General features: G+C 37.2%; 1 protein-coding gene and 1 long non-coding RNA gene across 7 annotated transcripts in view; one reads left to right on the top strand and one right to left on the bottom strand.

Moving 5' to 3' along the window:
* The window catches only part of rasa3 (RAS p21 protein activator 3), a 120,369-nt gene that overhangs the window by 64,413 nt on the left and 36,527 nt on the right, over positions 1–19,429 (bottom strand). For all 6 annotated transcript variants that reach the window (XR_009434070.1, XM_059552296.1, XM_059552291.1 and 3 more), the window contains exons 4-10: positions 18,876–18,970; positions 16,962–17,038; positions 13,822–13,902; positions 13,343–13,415; positions 1,690–1,763; positions 1,041–1,145; positions 800–959 (exon numbers count right to left, since the gene is read on the bottom strand). Coding sequence is in view for 5 of the 6 variants with exons in the window: in XM_059552296.1 (XP_059408279.1) it covers positions 800–959; positions 1,041–1,145; positions 1,690–1,763; positions 13,343–13,415; positions 13,822–13,902; positions 16,962–17,038; positions 18,876–18,970 (665 nt within the window). In the remaining variant the exon portion in view is untranslated. The remainder of the gene's footprint in view (positions 1–799; positions 960–1,040; positions 1,146–1,689; positions 1,764–13,342; positions 13,416–13,821; positions 13,903–16,961; positions 17,039–18,875; positions 18,971–19,429) is intronic.
* Positions 1–19,429, top strand: part of LOC132142437 (uncharacterized) — a 53,780-nt gene that overhangs the window by 8,380 nt on the left and 25,971 nt on the right. The window lies entirely within an intron of this gene.

Here is a 19,429-nt window from a genome sequence, read left to right as displayed (position 1 = left end):
CTAAAACAATAGATGATTAAACTATCCTTATATTACTTAAAAAAAATAACTGAATCAAATTCATTCAGTGAAATCTACATCTTAGTGCCTATAACTGCTTTTTTAGCTGCATGAGAGACCTTGAAACTGACAATGAAAGTACAGCTATAAAACTAAAAATAATTTAATCAGGTGAGTGAAATCAAGCTGAAACAAAAAAATATAGATACATATTAGTGTTGTCTTGATTGAAATGCAATAAGTTGAAGAATTAAAATCACTAGTTACAAATTAACTATATATTATTTTATGTTTGACTTATTTGAAGCCTGAAGGAAGATTTAAAAAAATAAAATAATTACCATGTTGTTTTTGTTAACTAAAACTGAAACTATGAAAAATAACTGAAACTGAAGTAATTCAAATCAAATTTAAATAAATAAATATGTATTAAATGAAAATTTTAAATGTTGCCTTGGCAATGAACTGAAATACAATACGTGTAAGTACTAAACCTACTAAAACTGAAAGAAAATTATTGAATTAATTAATGATATATAGAAATAAAAAATAATAATAAAAATGGCAGAAGCACATGATAAAATTACTAAAATTAAAAAACAAAACGAAGATTTTAAATATTACTTTTTTTTTTTACATTTTATTTATAAAATTAGTTACTATAATATTTGTTTATATTATAAATAATGTAGTACTTCAGAATTTGTAACAGTAAATAGATACTAAACACACTTACAGATTACTATTCTGCTTCAACAGAACTAGATGAAGAGCAGCACACACGCGTGAGCTCACTGACCTCGACATGCGCAGACTGCAGCAGCAGCAGGTCTCGGAGGGGGTTATAATGCTCTGTGGGGAACACGTGGTCCTCCGTGTAAATGATGTTGAGTCGTAAAGAGCCCAGCTCATCCGCCTTCACTGATTTATTGCCGTTATCTCTTGGCTGCAGGAAGTACCTGAACAGCAGAGCGGATGATGAGCTTCAGAACACAAATCACGAACTGCTTCAGGCAGAACATACATGAAGAGAGTCGTACCATGCATCATGAACACCTGACTGTCCTAGGACCTTCAACGGCACCCGTACCTCTCCGAGAAACTCGTCTCCGAACTTCAGATTGCTGGCGTTCCACAGATCCACCCTGAGAACAGAGTTATATAGACAAAAAAGAAATCAAAAACAGAAAACGAAGACTATTTCAAAATATTGACTTTAACTATAAACTATAACAGTCTCTCAATGAGACACACATTCCCATTTCTATAAATGTATGGTGTGGGAATAACATCCTCACTGATTAAAACAACAACACCTCATATCAAAAAAGAAACTTAGATGAAGAACTAGGTCTCTGCCATTATCAGCAACGAGTCGTTACATGCTGAGCATTCAGTTCCTATGATAACTCTGCACAGCTGCTGCAGGCACTGCATGTTCTCATGAATCAAACAGCATTCCTTATGAGACTGCTGCGAATATAAACGTCACATCAAAGCACATGATGCGGAAAGATGCTGAATTACAAATACAGACTGCATCTGAGAATCACACACCCACTCACACGTTTGTAAATGTGCTTTACGGGGACTCTCCATTTTTGATGGTTTTTATACAACTGTACAACTGTACTTTGTATCCCCTTTATAGGGAACACCAGGTACACACACACTAACACACACACTCACTTAAGCGCAAGTTTGTCCACGTCGTCCTCTTCCACGTCGAACTGTCGTTTGGTGTAGCTCAGCGGTTTTGTCACCTGTGAGATGAAACACTGATCACTACATAAGCAGATATTTATAACATGAGGGCTGGGGGATTTTTCAGATTTTAGCAATTAATTCAAAAGGATATTTTTTTAAAACTGAGGAATTTGTGCTGAAAACAAGACAAGTGATTCTGTTCTACATTTACACCGAATAGAACTTTCATTAACCAGATGTTTTGCAGGTTTTTAACAGAAAATGTTACTTGAACTATGTTGTAGTTACATTCAACTAATTGAAATGAAATCGATTTTAAGTTCAATTACTAAAAACAAAATGGAAATATAAAAAAAATAAGAGAAAGGTGCTTAAATCATGTTGTAGTTGAGGTTAAGTTGATTAGTTATCAGAATAGTTGTCTTGAATTGGTTAAACATATTTTTACAACAAACTGCTTGACTAACCAGGTTAGACATGGTTAAATGAAAAGGAGGTTGAGTTAAACAGACACGTTTCTGTAAATACAGACGGATCCTCCAAAGACACACGTCCTGTTTGATCATGAGTGAACAATGCACGTCTGATGAGGATGTTTATTTCACACTGAGCTGATAATGATGATGATGATGAAGATGAAGTGGAAAGACTGTGGCTGCGAGGGCTGCATGATGAATGGAGCGGATTGTGTGTCTCACAATCAATCACACTCTTGTCTTGTTGTCCTAAGAGCTGCATTCATGTGCGTGTGTGTGTGTGTGTGTGTGTGTAACTCATGCAGTCCAGAAACAGAGGCCTCATTTACACTGCAGGTCTTGATGCCCAATTCTGATTTGTTGCCTATATCCGATGTTTTTGGCTGTCCGTTTACACGTTCTTTCAATTGTGACCCATATCCGATTCATGTGTTAACACTGAACGCCTGAACATCGTGCATGCATTGTTGTCATTTACTGCCTGCACATGTGCTTCCTCATGAAAATAATGTGACTTGTGCTGACAAAACTAGTCACAATGAGCAATTGAGAAAAAAAAATTAGGGGGAAAAATGAAATTCTCCATTAAAAGACCTTCAAAATGATTTATGATTTGTTGGAATTAGACAAAAAATTACAGAGTCACCCATTTGAAGTCGATAATGAAGTCCTCCATCTTTTCTCATTATTAATTATTATATTAATAATCACAATACATCTTTATTTTTATCTTTTGCTATTTGCATAAGAACAGATGCAAAAAAACAAAACAGTACAAGTAGCCTAGAAAGAAACAAAAAATGCATTACCTTTACAATTTTATGCATTACCTTTATCCTTTTATATTAAGATATAAAATGATAAAGGTAATGCATTTGTTGTTTCTTTCTAGGCTAGTTTTTTTTGCTTCTAAAGCATTCATGTACGAAAAACAATCAAATGTAAAAATAACTTGTGTGTTAATAACAAATAAATTGATTATTGAGGGCATATTGATGTAGCATAATGACTGTGGGCTATCCAGGCTACTAACAATATATAGTTTTTTGTTGGCAAAGTGAGACCCAAGACAATGCAAGAAAGGATGACTGTTAAAAGTCTGTTAAAAGTAAGGTAGAGGTAAAGTGATTCTCTGGCAATATCTGTAAATAGCTGTGAACTCTAATGCCATATGCAATTGCAAAATGACAAGATGTGCATACGTCCATCTCGCGAATGTACAGTCTTCTGCCATCATCACTCATTAGCCACTTTTCCATTGGCCAGTGTGAGCCGGGGCTAACAGCAAGCCGGGCGGAGCTTATAGCCTCGGACCTTGCCATCCTGCGTCATGCCAGTATCCTTGCGGCACTCCTGTAAAACCCGCCCTAAACATGCCTTCACTGGACTACGTCACACAATACAAAGTACCACCAGCGAGAGGGAGAGGAATAAAAAAAATTGCTAAACAAATATTTTAGAGGTGTACACCACACAGAGCTATTGACTTACCACGAACAGGAAATATAACTTATTTGCTTCATTTTTGATTTGTTAATGTCTTGTGGTCTTGCTGTTTTTTTCTTTTTTCTTTTCTTTGAACAATTAAATGGCTATGAACAATTTGGGCTAAAAGTGTGTTGTAACGCAAGCGTTACTGAACATGTACCGAGTAAAATATTACAGAAAATTGATTAGTAATGCTTTACACTACTGCGTTACAGCAAAAAGTAATATGTTACTTTAATGCATTAGTTTTGTAAAGCGTTACTCCCAACACTGTACACATCAGATGTTTTCCCCCAATAGCGTTCACTGAAGAAAGAGCAGATTATGTTTGCGTCAGGGGCGAAAATCTCATCTAAATGTTGGGAGGGACAATAAACATAACATTTCTCATGAGCAAGTTTTGAAGGGGACACCAATAAAACAGGCAAAATTGTACTTAAGGATATGTGTACAGAGAGGAAAGCCTTACTATTGCATGGAGACCGTTCCATTATCCTTCTTCTCAAAGTTTCTTTCTGGTTCAATGAAAAAGCTGACTAAATTGATGAAAACATTCTTCAAAACAATTTTTTTTGTTGCAATGTTTTTGAAGTTGTTTACACAATCAAGCCACCAAAATACAATGGAATTTGAACTTAACTTCAACTTTTATTTATTTACATAGCACATTTAATAGCAATGTTGTTGCTTCACAGTTATAATTAAAACATGCATATATAAAAACATTTGCCATGCCTAGCAAAATGAAGGCATACACTCTTAGACGTGAAAGACAGGGGAAAAAAACAAAAAATAATAATTTATTACGTCAATGACTGATTTGTTCAAAAAGTGGATTCATTCAGTTAGGAAACACCTCAGTGTGTTTCTCAAAGACGCAATTAGCGCTGTTACTGCTGTAGCTTAGTTTTCAACTTTTTTCGTTGGTGAAATAGAGCTAAAACAGGCAATATGGTGCCTAAAATGCACTTAATATTAACATCTTGTTTATTCAATTTTTATAAAAATCTAAATCACATTTGTTATGCTAATATCTGGAGAACAACTGCACTCTTAGTATGATGTTATATTAGATTAACTATATAAAATGAAATAAACCGACCAGTGGGGGCTCGTGAATTTTAAAATAGAGGAGGCAAACTAATTGTATTGGTCTGGGGATCCCTGCCAATTGTTATTATTATTATTATTTGCTTAACCACTTTAAAATGGCTTTTTGGCAGCTTTTAGTCAGAAACCGTAAAGAAAATATATTCAATATCGCTACTCATTATAAATACTTGGTAAATTATCAGCCCAGCCGCTCCGGGAGAAACCATAGACTGTATAAAAACAGGTTCAAACTAATAGCATCTAATTTATGTCTCTATGATGGTAGGTTGATATTCCAGAAGGGAATCATAGAGCGTCCTCTATGATGTTACTTTTCTCATCACTCCTCAGCGCTGAAAGTGAACACTCGATGCTGATTGGTTCCCCTGGCCTCCCCCTCCCCTTCTGTTTCACTTAGCGGTTGTAATTACATCAGATTCGGCACATTCGCAATAGAAAAGCGGAGCTTTCATGTAATGATTACAAGGTATTACAACTGTGAAATTACAAACAAAAATATATAGATTCTGAGACATGAACTGAAATGAATAGTGAATTTTATTAACATTAAATCTTCCTCATTTTCACCTCAAAATTTGGGGGAAACTGTGCCCCCCTGCCTCACCCGACGAGCCGCCACTGAAACCGACTAAATAGTGAATGCGGGAAAATCTAAATGCGTACCCGTCTAATCTAACGTACAAGACTTGTATATGCGTACACTATGGGTGTGTAAGACGTTATTAAACAAGCTAGGTAAACGCCTGTATAAAACGCCTGTTATAATCGCTAACAGCGCAGACTACAACGGTGACAAAAGTGCACAATAATATTTTTTGGACACGACTTATTAATGACTCAGCATCATCTATATTAAAGAGAAAATAATCACGTCATCCGATGTTTAATGTGAATAAAGTAAGCGAGATTTATGGAATTCCACAACTACTGAAACACGTTGTTTTCTCGCACCGGACTGTCTGTGTGACGGTCACAGTGGTGGTGAGGTAAAAGGGGAGCATGCTGTGGACCAAAGCACTGTGAAGCAAAGCAGGGGGAGCTCGAGATGTTTAAAACTTTTTTTGTTGTTGCTCAGTTTGCATTTGTATCGTTTTACTACTTACACAATTAGTTTAACTATATATCATTATATTATTTACAATACACATATTTCAATTATATTTTAGGGGGGGACAACCCTCAGATGGGGGGGTCCGGACCCCCCCAACCCCCCCGCGATTTCCGCCTATGGTTTGCGTGAATTCTGAAATACTGTAATTCTGTTTATGTGTGTATTTATTAGGATCGCGCGCCGTCAGAAGCGTCGCTATATGCACGCACTTCGGATGACTAGTGAATTATGACTATTGACGAGAATTATGCTGAGAAAATGTACAAATACATTTTATTAATATTTTCCGTCTGTAGCTCAAAATAGCCCATGCGAATTTACACTAATTTAGCCAGCACCGGTCACATATGATGTAAACTGCAGAGAAGTACCAAATTGTCATAGTTTTATTGACGTACAGAACGCAATGCCTCAGAAAATCTGATATGCCTGTTTACATGACAGTCACATTGGCATGTATCTAATTTATATTCGATTTATTTCCACATATGTATGAGGCCTCAAACCGATCTTGAAATATCCAAATGACAGCAGTGTTTCCCACTGACTTACACTCTATGTGTGGCAGCACTTCCCCTGGGGGAAATATATATATATATAATATAATAATATATATATAAGTTCACATTTGCAACTCTGCTCTAGGTTTTTGTTGTGTAAAAAGTGGTAGAGCATTGCGTTAGCAGCACAAAAGGTCATGGGTTTAATTCCCAGGGAACACACATACTGGTAAAAAAGTGTATAGCCTGAATGCACTGTAAGTCGCTTTGGATAAAAGTGTCTGCTAAAATGCATAAATGTCGATATAAAAACACCCACAACAGATTTAGATTTTGAAATGTGCAGTGCTCATGTTTATTCAACAAAGTCAAAATTTTGTGGAAAATCTGTTTGTGGTGGTCATTTTTGATATTGTGGCAGGCTACCACAAATAAATCAAGGTATGGGAAACACTACACAGACTACTGCTGGCACCCCAAAACCTCAAAGCAGCAAAATAGTATAGAAGATCATCACTACTAGTACTGCTGCATTATTTAAAGCAGAGATCTGCATGGCTGCCTGTGAATGTTGCGTGTTGTAGGGTGTGGAAAGTGTTATAGTGAGAAACCACAAGTGTTTGTTTTAACTGTAAACACCTGAAAGCTCAGATATGATCTATTTTCATATTAAAGGCTTCCAACTGAACCAGCAGAACATAAACATCATGAACAGCCAATGATTCTTATGACGTCTCTCCTTGTGAACACCTCATCACTCTCAATACCTTATTTTGAGTTTACTGAAATTAAAATATCATGCTTTCACTGTGAAGCTTCTTCTCAAATGCTTTGTGTGTTCATGTTTGATCTTACTGATGTCATATTTATTTGAAACAAGTATCAGAGTCCTTTTAGTATCATTGAGATACACACACACTATTTGTGGGGAAAGTCGTGGCCTAATGGTTAGAGAGTTGGACTCGCAATCGAAGGGTTGTGAGTTCGAGTCTCGGGCCGGCAGGAATTGTAGTTTGGGGGGGAGTGCATGTACAGTGCTCTCTCCACCCTCAATACCACGACTTAGGTGCCCTTGAGCAAGGCATCGAACCCCCAACTGCTCCCCGGGCGCCGCAGCATAAATGGCTGCCCACTGCTCCGGGTGTGTGTTCACAGTGTGTGTGTGTGTGTGTGTGTGTGCACTTCAGATGGGTTAAATGCAGAGCACGAATTCTGAGTATGGGTCACCATACTTGGCTGAATGTCACATCACTTTCACTTTTTATAGTTTTATTCATATTTTGAATCAGTTTTTATTTTTATATTTGTAAAAGTTAATTTTGTTTTGTGTTATTTTCTCATTTATATATATATATATATGTATATATATATATATATATATATATATATATATATATATATATATACATATATATATAGACACACACACTTATATATATACACACACAATGCCCTCCACTACTATTGGCACCCTTGGTAAATATGAGCAAAGGCATCTGTAAAAATAAATCTGCATTACTTATCTTTTTGAATCTTTCTTTCAAACAATTCACAAAATTAAAACATTTAATTGAAGTAAAACAACTGAAAGTGGGGGGAAACTCACACACATGTTTTTCTCTAATGCATGTTGGCCACAATTATTAGCACCCCTAGAAATTCTTATGCGGAAAACATCTCTGAAGTACATTCCCATTCATGTTTACAGTTTTTAGCACACCAGGGTGACTAGGAGCCTGAAATTATCCAGCCACAACTTCCTGTTCCACAGGATTATAAAAATGAGGTACACAAAGACCAAATTCCCTTTATCATCCATAATGTAGTAAACTAAAAATGTTACAAATCTGCCTGGAAGAGGATGTGTGTCTATATACTCCTAATGCAGAGTTTGAGTGGGCAAAGACTATCCAAGAATCACAGCTGGAGAATTGCAAAGATCAGTTGAGTCTTGGGGTGAATATATTTTGCGTATTTATTCCTTTTACACAGGCTATATGAGTTTATTCTATGCTGCAGGTGCGTGATGTGATGATGTGAATCCTCCTGTTCTGTTGTTTATGCTGGTATTTACGCATGTAAAACGAAACCATTGGAAAACATTGTTATTTTTAATGAGTCATAGACACTTATCCATTCTAATAATTATTTTGTGGGTTAAAATGAAATAAACAGCGGGTAGGTTGATGTCAATCCACGAATCCAATGTAGGCTGTTGCACACACATTTTCTTTCTCAACCGTTTAAGTGACAAAACTATGTTTACAGGGATATTTTGACAATTTTGTGAATATTTGTCCATGAACTAGTCTATGAGGAATCTCTCTTGTGCATGATTTGGATGTGTGCGCAGCTCAGAAAACAGTGCCCCCTAGCTACAGAAGTACCTGCTTCATGTCATGCTTGAAGGATGGATTAAAAATAAAATCACATTATTAATAAGCAATTTTATATAGAGCAGGCCCATTCGATTCCTGAGGTTAGTCTGAGGAAGGGCCATGTGAGGCCCGAAACGTCACTAATAAAAAAACATTTTTGAATGGGAGCTTATTCGGTGTGCGGATCTGTTACTTACTACCATTCGATTCCTGCCCTTAAGTAAATTAAGTGATTCCAGATTAGATTTTTTTATTCCCTATTAAGATACTAACATAGGCTACAAAATACTTTTTCATGATATTTCATGTGAATAAATATGTAAATGGTAACTATGGGACTATGTTAAATATTTGGTAATTGTTTTCTCAATATTGTCGATTATCATCTGTAACTGACTTTTATTATCAGCATCGTGATACTTGCAAGACATCGATATATGATAAGATTTTCATATCGCCCAGCCCTAGTTCACAATGAGATTTCCCCCCCCAATTTCCATTGTTTTACTTCAGTGATAGGTTAGAATTTTGTGATTTTTTTTGAATGAAAGATCAAAAAGAAAAAATGATGCAGATATATTTACCAAGGTTGCCATTATTAGTGGAGGGCACTATATAGATATTTCCATATTAGGAATTAAATTACTTTATTAATAAAACAGTTTTTTTATTTTGATGGTTTGCATTTTTGTTTTAGTTAACTATAATAACCCAGGTAAGAATTTCATTATGTTCACATGCAGAGCTGGCTAGTAACTGATTACATTTAATCTGGATTACGTCATCAAATTCCAAAAATTAACTATTTGTAATTAAATTAAATTTTAAAATACTCATAATCAGACTATTTTAATTCAAGTTCAATTCAAGTTTATTTGTATAGCGCTTTTTACGATACAAATCATTGCAAAGCAACTTTACAGAAAATTAAGTTTCTACAATATTTAGTACTATTTTATTGATTACTTCATTACATATTATTCACACAATAGCAATACATTTCTAATAATATTGATTCTCCTTAATTCCCCTTTTCATCTTTGAAAGGTTCCTTTCTAAAATAGCCAACCACTTACATACACTCAGAAACTCCAGTTTTGTGGAAGACACAGCGTTTGACCACTGGATTTACTAAAATATTTTAGTTTTAAGAAGTGTTTTCAACATTGCATCAACTACTGATGCACACATTAAAGGGGTCATATAACATTACTAAAAATAACATTATTTTATGTATTTTGGTGTTATGTGGTTTAAGGTTAAAAAAAAACATTATTTTCCATATAATGTACATTATTGTTTCTCCTCTATGCCCCGCCTTTCTGAAATGTGTAGATTTTTACAAAGCTCATTATTCTGAAAAGCAAAATATATGCTTATTGGCCAGCTATCCAGTGTGTTGTGATTGGCCGAATGCCTCAAGCGTGTGACAGAAATGTTACGCCCCTTAATATACTGTGATGTTGGGTCCCAGCAGGACGAGACTCAGTCCAGCTGCCCTGCTCGTGCACATCCCATCATCGGTTCTCTTTTAGCAGTTCAGTCAGTGTACTGTCAGGAGTAACTGAATAACTCTGGATATTGGTTTATTTCGCATCAGAGGGAGTGTCAGGCACTTTTATAAACCGAATAATTGTGTACTGGAGACGTGACCTGTTTCAAATGATTCAGGACGATTTGGTGAACTGATTCGACTGGTTCACTAAGAAGATCCAGTTAAATAGAACGATTCGTCCATGATCCGGACATCTCTAGACAAAACCAATAAACGAGGGATTTGTTGCATCCAGTGGGGACATAATTACAGATTATAAAGACTTATACTGTCTTTTTACATGTTGTGTATCATGCCGCGTAAACATAAAACCATGTCTGCATTTGTGATTGGAGAAACAACACACAACAAGCGCTACTCTACACTGCTTAAAACCCACATTTGAATCATCTTTTACAAATTACAAACCCGATTCCAAAAAAGTTGGACTGTCCTTGACCTCTTTAGTCCGGATGACATGGCGTCCCAGTTTTCCAAAAAAAACCTTCAAATTTTGATTCGTCTGACCACAGAACAGTTTTCCATGTAGCCACAGTCCACTTTAAATGAGCCTTGTCCCAGAGAAAATGCCTGCGCTTCTGGATCATGTTTAGATATGGCTTCTTTTTAGACCTGAGTTTTAGCCAGCAGCGGCGAATGGCACAGTGGATTGTGTTCACAGACAATGTTTTCTGGAAGTATTCCTGAGCCCATGTTGTGATTTCCATTACAGTAGCATTCCTGTATGTGATGCAGAGCCGTCTAAGGGCCCGAAGATCACGGGCATCCAGTATGGTTTTCCGGCCTTGACCCTTAAACACAGAGCTTGTTCCAGATTCTCTGAATCTTTGGATGATATTATGCACCGTAGATAACTTCAAACTCTTTGCAATTTTTCTCTGAGAAACTCCTTTCTGATATTTCTCTACTATTTTTCGCTGCAGCATTGGGGGATTTGGTGATCCTCTTCCCATCTTGACTTCTGAGAGACACTGCCACTCTGAGAGGCTCTTTTTATACCCAATTATGTTGCAAAATCTCTCACTTTCAACATTGGATATGTTATCTATATTCTACTGTGAATAAAATATAAGTTTATGAGATTTGTTAATTATTCCATTCCTTTTTTACTCACAATTTGTACAGTGTCCCAACTTTTTTGGAATCGGGTTTGTATTTAAATATAAAAAACGTACTTGCAGGCTTTAAGTCAGAAGCGCCTTTTTGCCACAGACGCATTGTAGTTTAGTCTGCATGTTGAGGAAACTCATCCTCCATAAAATGCGCAGCACACATCTTAATATTTATGTTGAACTGTTTTGGAACAGTGTGGCAGCGGCGGCAACAGCGAGAATAAAAGTTATGCCTTCTTTCTTTGCGTGAACATTTGGATGATGTTATGCAAATCTTCCCACATAGCGACATAGACATGTGGGGGCGTGTTAGAATGAGCCATTTTAGGTAGGCGTGGTTGACTTTTAAAGGGTTAGTTCACCCAAAAATTATGTCATTAATGACTCACCCTCATGTCGTTCCAAACCCGTAGGACCTCCGTTCATCTTCATAACACAGTTTAAGATATTTTAGATTTAGTCCGAGAGCTTTCTGTCCCTCCATTGAAAATGTATATACGGTATACTGTCTATGTCCAGAAAGGTAATAAAAACATCTCGACTCGAGAAAGAGTCAATCATTTGTTCCTTATCTGGCTCGGCTCGGTGTTCATCTTCAGTTCTCTCTTCACAGCAGTTCAGTCAGTGTACTGTTTGAGTAAATGAATTACTCCGGGATATTGGTTTATTTTAACTCAGAGGGAGTGTCAGCCACATTAAAAAAGTTAACAGCTTAAGTCATTTGTGGATTAATGCTTATTGGAGACGCGAACCGTTTAAAATGATTCAGTTCGATTTGGTGAACTGGTTCAAGAAGAACCGGTTAAATCGAATGATTCGTTCGCGAACCGGACAACTGGACGTGCTCACAACAGACACCGAAGAGAAGACAATAATTAATAAAGTCATAGTTTTTGTTATTTTTTTGACCAAAATATATTTTCGATGCTTCAACAAATTCTAACGGACCCTCTGATGTCTCATGGACTACTTTGATGATGTTTTTATAACCTTTCTGGAGGTAATGTTCGCCGTTGATAAAGATATTAAAGTAGTTTTTCTTTTTTTTTCTTGTTGTTAAAATTCAAAATAGTTTTTAAATATTATTGGATGTCACTGTTCCCACCACAAGTTAAGGTTACGCATGATGATGAAAGCACGTTAGGGCGAGCCCTTCCGGAACTCATTGAGATTGCATTGCAGTGCCTGCAGTTCGAAAAAAAATTCTTTTTGAATGGAAGTCTATGAGAGCACTCGAGGCGATTCTCAGTTTGACAGAAACCGCCCAAAAAGGGGCGGTACTACACAAAACACGACTCAATGCTGATTGGTCTATTTAAAGGCAGAACAAACAGTCTAGAATAGTGAAAGCTAGCAAACACTGTGGTTGAATGTGAAAGAAAAAAAATCCTTCCCTTTCCTTTGGTGGTGTGCGCCCAATCGCCCTAATGGAGAAACCACCACTAGTTCTGAATATGGTTAAATGTAAAAGTTTGTTGTTAAGTGGAGCTAAAATACATATTTATAGTCTCTGAGATGTTTCAATTTATTTACAAGTATTTTACATTATTTCTGAATGTAATAATAAAATCTGACTGATACCGATGCAACTTTTTTTTTTTTTTGATGCAATTTATATATTTTTTCTTCTGGAAAATACAGTAATACTGAAGTTTAAGAATCATCTACAACAAAAAAACAATAATAATAAACACATTTGTTTAGCACTATTGTGAGCATTGGATGGGATGCCCATTGATTACAAACAAAATTATTTAAAAAATAAATAAATCAGGAGCAGACGTCATGCAAATTCTATTTAGCAGGAGTCACAGTGTCACTTCACTGAATCATAATGCGGTTTAATATGTCACATACTGTTAAAACACTGAGTTGTCACGTCCTTGGACAATGAGTTCCTACCTCAAAAAAGAACACCTCATCAAACTGAGGATTGTTGGTTTTCCGTTTGACCTTCGTCTTCTTGGCTTCTGACCTGTGAGGGGTGAGAAATGCATGTTACGCTACGATATGTTACACTGACAGTGATTTGCATTAATTTCAGCTGACGTGAGCAACAGCTTATTTGAATTTACACTACTATTCAAAAGTTTGGAGTCAATACGTTTTTATTTTATTTTTATAAATAAGTATTTTTATTTCAACAAGGATACATTAAAGTGATCAAAAGTGACTGTAAATTAATGCAGCCTTGTTAAGCAGAGGAGACCTCTCTAAAATCACACATTTCTAAAGCAATGCATATAGTGATGAGGTATATTTATTTTTTTAAGGACACACACTAAGCCTTGAACTGCTGTCCTGATGGCGGTGGGAACTGTGCCATTGAACAGACTTAATCAGCACTTTTAAACTGGATGAGCTTTCAGGTTTGATCTTACCTGGAGGGGCCAAGTAAAGACACAGCTGCGTACGGATCACACTGGCCATTCACTATGGGCAGATCCTGACACTCTAAAACCCTGCGCAAGGAAAATCATTATGTGCTTCAAACACAAAAGCCCATTTTTTTTTGTGATCATCAGTGATTATATATTCTTTAAAATAATTTTAGCATTCATGAAAAATATAAAAACATTTTCTGAGTTATTTTTTAGTTATTTTTTAAAATTCTAATTTGATAAATGGCCTCAAAACAATCCACTGTTATTTTTTGTACCATCTTCCAACATGATGTCACATCCGGCCAATCAGAACCAAGCCCTGTTATGTTTAAACACAAATTACATCATCTGCTAAATGACATCAGCAGGGAATTACACAGACAAACGCTTGTCTGATCACCTGGTAAATCAGAACACAGCAGTCAGACTCAAAGTAGATTCACATCACATCATAAACATACAGCGGTATTTTATATTTACATATGTATATGAAACAGTGCCTGGCTGAGAATGTGAATGTGGATCTAATGCTGGTGAGTGAACAGGATTTACAGCATCTCTAATACCATCTGATCCTTCCAGGGCACTTCCTGTGTGTTAAGCCTGTTTATATAATGCTGCGTCCGGCCTGGTCATTCAGCCACCCATTAATACACCAGCCATGACGTCCAGCACTGGGCTAAAACTGAACTGAGACCTACTGCATTTGTTCAATGTGATGCTTTCAGACACTCAAATCAACAAAGTCATGACGCAGTTAGTGCATGATGCACTGAGCCATGATGCTCATTTATTCTCAGGATTGAGCTCGGACTGCATCAGTTTCACATCTCACCATCATATACTGTCCTTATTTGATTATCAATATCAATAATAGTGGGAAAAAACGGTTTTCTGACCCCAAGACACAACTATTTTCTGCAGTTCTCCAGCTGTGATCCATGGAGAGTCTTTGGCCACTTAAACTATCCTCCTCGAGTTGCATTAAAAACATATAGATACATTCTCATTAAGGCAGGTTTGTAACATTTCCTGTTGATTGGAAATTCTAAATTATTGTGCTGATGATGGAAATGAGAATATACATTTTCTGACAGCCACTTTCTATTTTATGAAGCTCAACAGTTCTTTGTTTTTTTATCATTGTGATGGATGATTGAGGGAATTTGGTCTTTGTGTTCGCTCATATTTATATTCATGTGAAACAGGAAATCATACATGGACAATTATATGTTCCTAGTCACCCTGATGTGCTAAAAATTATAAATATGAATGGGAATGTACTTTTACTCATAATCATTTCTAGGGGTGCCAATAATTGTGGCCAGTGTCTATTAGAGAAACAGCCAAATTAATCCAATATTAATAATTTAAAACAAGCTTATAGTGAACATCATATATAAAGTGAAGTGACATTCAGCCAAGTATGGTGACCCATACTCAGAATTCGAGCTCTGCATTTAACCCATCCAAAGTGCACACACACAGAGCAGTGAACACACACACACACTGTGAGCACACACCCGGAGCAGTGGGCAGCCATTTATGCTGCGGCGCCCGGGAGCAGTTGGGGGTTCGATGCCTTGCTCAAGGGCACCTAAGTCGTGGTATTGAGGGTGGAGAGAGCACTGTACATGCACTCCCCCCACCCACAATTCCTGCCAGCCCGAGACTCGAACTCACAACCCTTCGATTGCGAGTCCGACTCTCTAACCATTAGGCCACGACTCCCCCCCCCCCAAATGGCTTTATGGCCCCCCATAAAGCCACCAGTACGTTTTGCAATCATAATAAAAACATGTGAAATTGTGTAATGCACTCTATATTTCCTGCTTTTTCTAAATGTACTGTACTGTAAATGTACTGAATTAATCTGTGCGTGTGTGTGTGTGTGTGTGTGTGTGTGTAAAAATCATACTCGCTGTGTCTTAAAATTGAAGCTGCATAAATATCCTGTGAATGAGAGCACTGCTCAGTGTGACACTAATTCATTACCCAGAGTGCTCCATTGTGGGAAACTGTCCAGACATGGACCTACTAATGCTGTGAAAGTATATGAAACCCACATGAGCACACACACATACACACACACATACTGCATGTTCTCATACATGAAGAAAATTTTCATTTAGATAAGTGACTGTACAGCACAGACGCATTTATGCAGTTACAGATATGTAAAGTGCACACACACACACACACACACACACACACACAAAACTCACAGGCCACATGAGAGTGAGACTGAGATGCTGCCATTTGCCAAAGAAACATGGAGAAAGATAAATGAACAGATCAGGAGGATACATAAAGGATTTGATTTTCAAAAGGGTTGTTAATAACGTGATATTGTCAGAATAAAGGTGCAGCAGTCAACCACAGAGCAGTGCAGCTCCCGGACAGTTTAGACCAGCGCACAGGCTCATAGCCAAGGAACCAATTGTCTAACCCTGCGTTCCATTCAGAAGGGCTCATCCCTACATCATAATCCCTTCAAAAGGTTTACCCGTCTGAGTGAGAGATTCGAAGGCATCAAGAAAAACTCTTATTTTTTAACGCACTTCTGAAAACGACCTTAACGCACACTGATTCTTGAATATTTGAGGCTTAGTGTATCCCATCATGCATCATGACCTGAAAATAATTGTGAGACATTTTGCAGAGATCTCGCAAGAGGTCACGGAAACCTTTCCATTGTATGTTAAATATTAATAATAATTAGATATTACATATAATTTGGTAGTAAAACAAAGAGTTGCATGTTTTTAGATGACAAAAACCTCTTTAAAGAATCCTTAAAGGATCACTGCTAAAAAAAATACTGAAGCGGCACGTGTCATTTCTATTCAATCAAACAAAAATGCAAGAATAATAACTGTTACTAAATGGTCAGAAAATCCCGCCCCAAAACGTTTGAGTCAGAAGCATCTCCCGCATTCTAAACATTAAATGGACTATAATTAGTAGTTTGTTGAATAATGAATGATACATTTACAAGAAACACCCTCGCTGAAACAAGGAACACACTCACTGAAGACACACTCTGATCTTTCAGGACGTGAATCTAATAAAACATGAAGGCTGAGCTCTGATTGGCTGATGGGCAGCTATGTGGAACTTGTGATTGGCTGTCTCACCGTGTTGCCAGCTTGTGGCAGATGACTCCGCTGTCTGTGATGACCTCACTGAGACGCAGCTCCAGGTGAACCTTCCCCTGCGGAGGACAGAGAACCACGTTACCATGGTTACACCCGCCACCCAATGAGAAGGAGAGCAAGAGATGGAGGAACGGAGCGTGAGAAACCAATGAAAACACAACCACTGCAGGGTCCCATGAGGCTGTGCAGGGATCAGGCAGCCGATGAGTCATGGGCGGCACACGTGACCAAACAAGGACCATGGAAAACACTCGGGGTGGGCGGTACTATGATACATACTGACTGGTAAAGATTCAGTTCATCTGTTCAAGAACTGTTCATACTGCAGCAGAACTGATCTGATGAACTCTGTGTGTGTTTGTGTGTGTGTGTGTGTTTCAGATATTTAAAAGCAACTTCAAATGTCTCATCCAATCAGAATTCCGAATATGTTTATTGTTTTTAAAAAGTATTAAACTATTTCTATATTTTAAAATATTAAATATTTTTTAAAATACGAAAATGTTTTTTCATAAATTTTCTAGATATTTTCATTAAAATATAAACTTTTGTTACAGCAGCCAGCTCTTATGAGAAAAACCATCATCAAACAAACAGAAAGTCAAAGGTCATCACAGAGGCCAGTATATATATATATATATATATGTAAAAAACAATTACATGATCCCTGTAATATCCAATAAAAAAGCAGCTGAATAAACCAATAGCTTCACTAGCTTGGTAAAACAATGTAAAAATAAACAGAAACACATCGGAGCTCCAGATATCTGTCCTGAAACTCATCGCTTTGACATCTTTTTATCCCATATGTGTTTACACATTTTTCTGTACAGCAAAAATTTTAAATATTCATAAGCAGCTCCATGAACTTAATGTATTCTTTAGCATGAAATCTCTGGAGATGCTTGATTAACTTGGTTGTGTTATAATTCGAAGTTTTATTCTAAGGAACATTGACTTTGCAGATTTCGCAAGCAGCTGTCGAACTTGTTGGTATAGCCGGTGTGAAATACCTCCAAACAGGTGATTCTTTGGTTCACTCCATGCTGTAAGCTGCTCAGTGCACATTAGCTGCTGAGAATGTTGTGAGTGCACTCGTCACAGACTGCACACAGCATAGAATTACAACAAGATCTTTCTTTCAGATAGTAATTTCATGTCATACACCGATCAGTCTGTGCAGCATCGCTTCAAGTCGAACACACCATTACACTAAATAAAATGGCCCATATGAATCGAGCCCGTTGTCATGATACCCAATCTAGAATTTTATTCAATATTAGTGCCGATACCTGATACAAATATCAGATTGTAGCATCCCTAAAGCTAAGCTAATGAAATGAAGCACCTTTTATTAGTGGAGGATTTTATTCACTAAATTATGAAAAATAGAAATTAACATATGATTATCAAAATAAATAAATATATAATTAAACTTCAGCTGACATCATCAATATGCAAATGAGCCTGGTGAAGAGGATGGGCCACTCTTCCTCAAACACATCACAACAGTAAGTGCTCTATGGACAGAGTCTCTGGGCTCTTCATTACACACACGCACCCTTCCTCACTCAGCTCTCGATGAATGCTTCTGTGTTTCTGAGGATCCGCTGCGGCTCTGGCAGCATCACTGTGAAAGGATCTCATTCAGCTCTGAACTACAGAACTGCATCAGATGTGGAAATGCAGTCAACATAATTAAGTGTGAATGATGAGACTACTGTGATCTTACAGATGAGAGCTTATGATCTAAACAATTACTGCGTCTCCTCATATAAAATACTGCGTCTCCTCATAAATCATGAGCATTTGAAGCTCTAATTAGTGGTCATGTGACCCTGGAGGATGGAAAGCATTCAGGAGCTTAAGGTGAGTTGCTTAACAAAAACGTACCTGAACCTCTGAGTCTGCACAGACCGGCTGCAGTGGGAACCAGTGGTCTTTACCGTGGTATTTTTGCAGGTCTTCCTTCTTCACGGCCACTTTACCTGCAGAAACAACACAGATCACAGATCAGCTCACCACATGAACTGAAGCCTTGTTCAGACTGTCAGTCCTAATCGGATTACTTGTGAATGAAATTGGAATCTGATTTAAGTGTATGACTGTCCACACTGTGTACTGAAGCTGTTCAGATCTGATTTGTGTGTCTTATGGCGCCTTTTCATTTTACTAAATATCTGCACTGATTCTATGTCAACGACATTGCGTTTGGTATGCCTAGGCTAAAACTGCAATACAGTTTGCAATACAGATGTTGTCCTACAACATGACAACATGATGCAATACAAATGGATTATATTTTTATATTATGTTTTATGAGGCAGCGGCAGAAATGTAGGAAGCTGGAATGCATGGAACTATTCCCTGTTGCCGTCTTCACCGATCTCAAAACTCAAAGTGGTGTGTAGACCAGTGTTTCACAACCATGTTGTCAGGTGTGCCAT

Source organism: Carassius carassius, chromosome 6 (assembly GCF_963082965.1).
Source record: "Carassius carassius chromosome 6, fCarCar2.1, whole genome shotgun sequence".
In the NCBI taxonomy this organism is placed as follows: Eukaryota; Metazoa; Chordata; class Actinopteri; order Cypriniformes; family Cyprinidae; genus Carassius; species Carassius carassius.
This window is presented reverse-complemented; position numbering and strand designations above follow the sequence as displayed.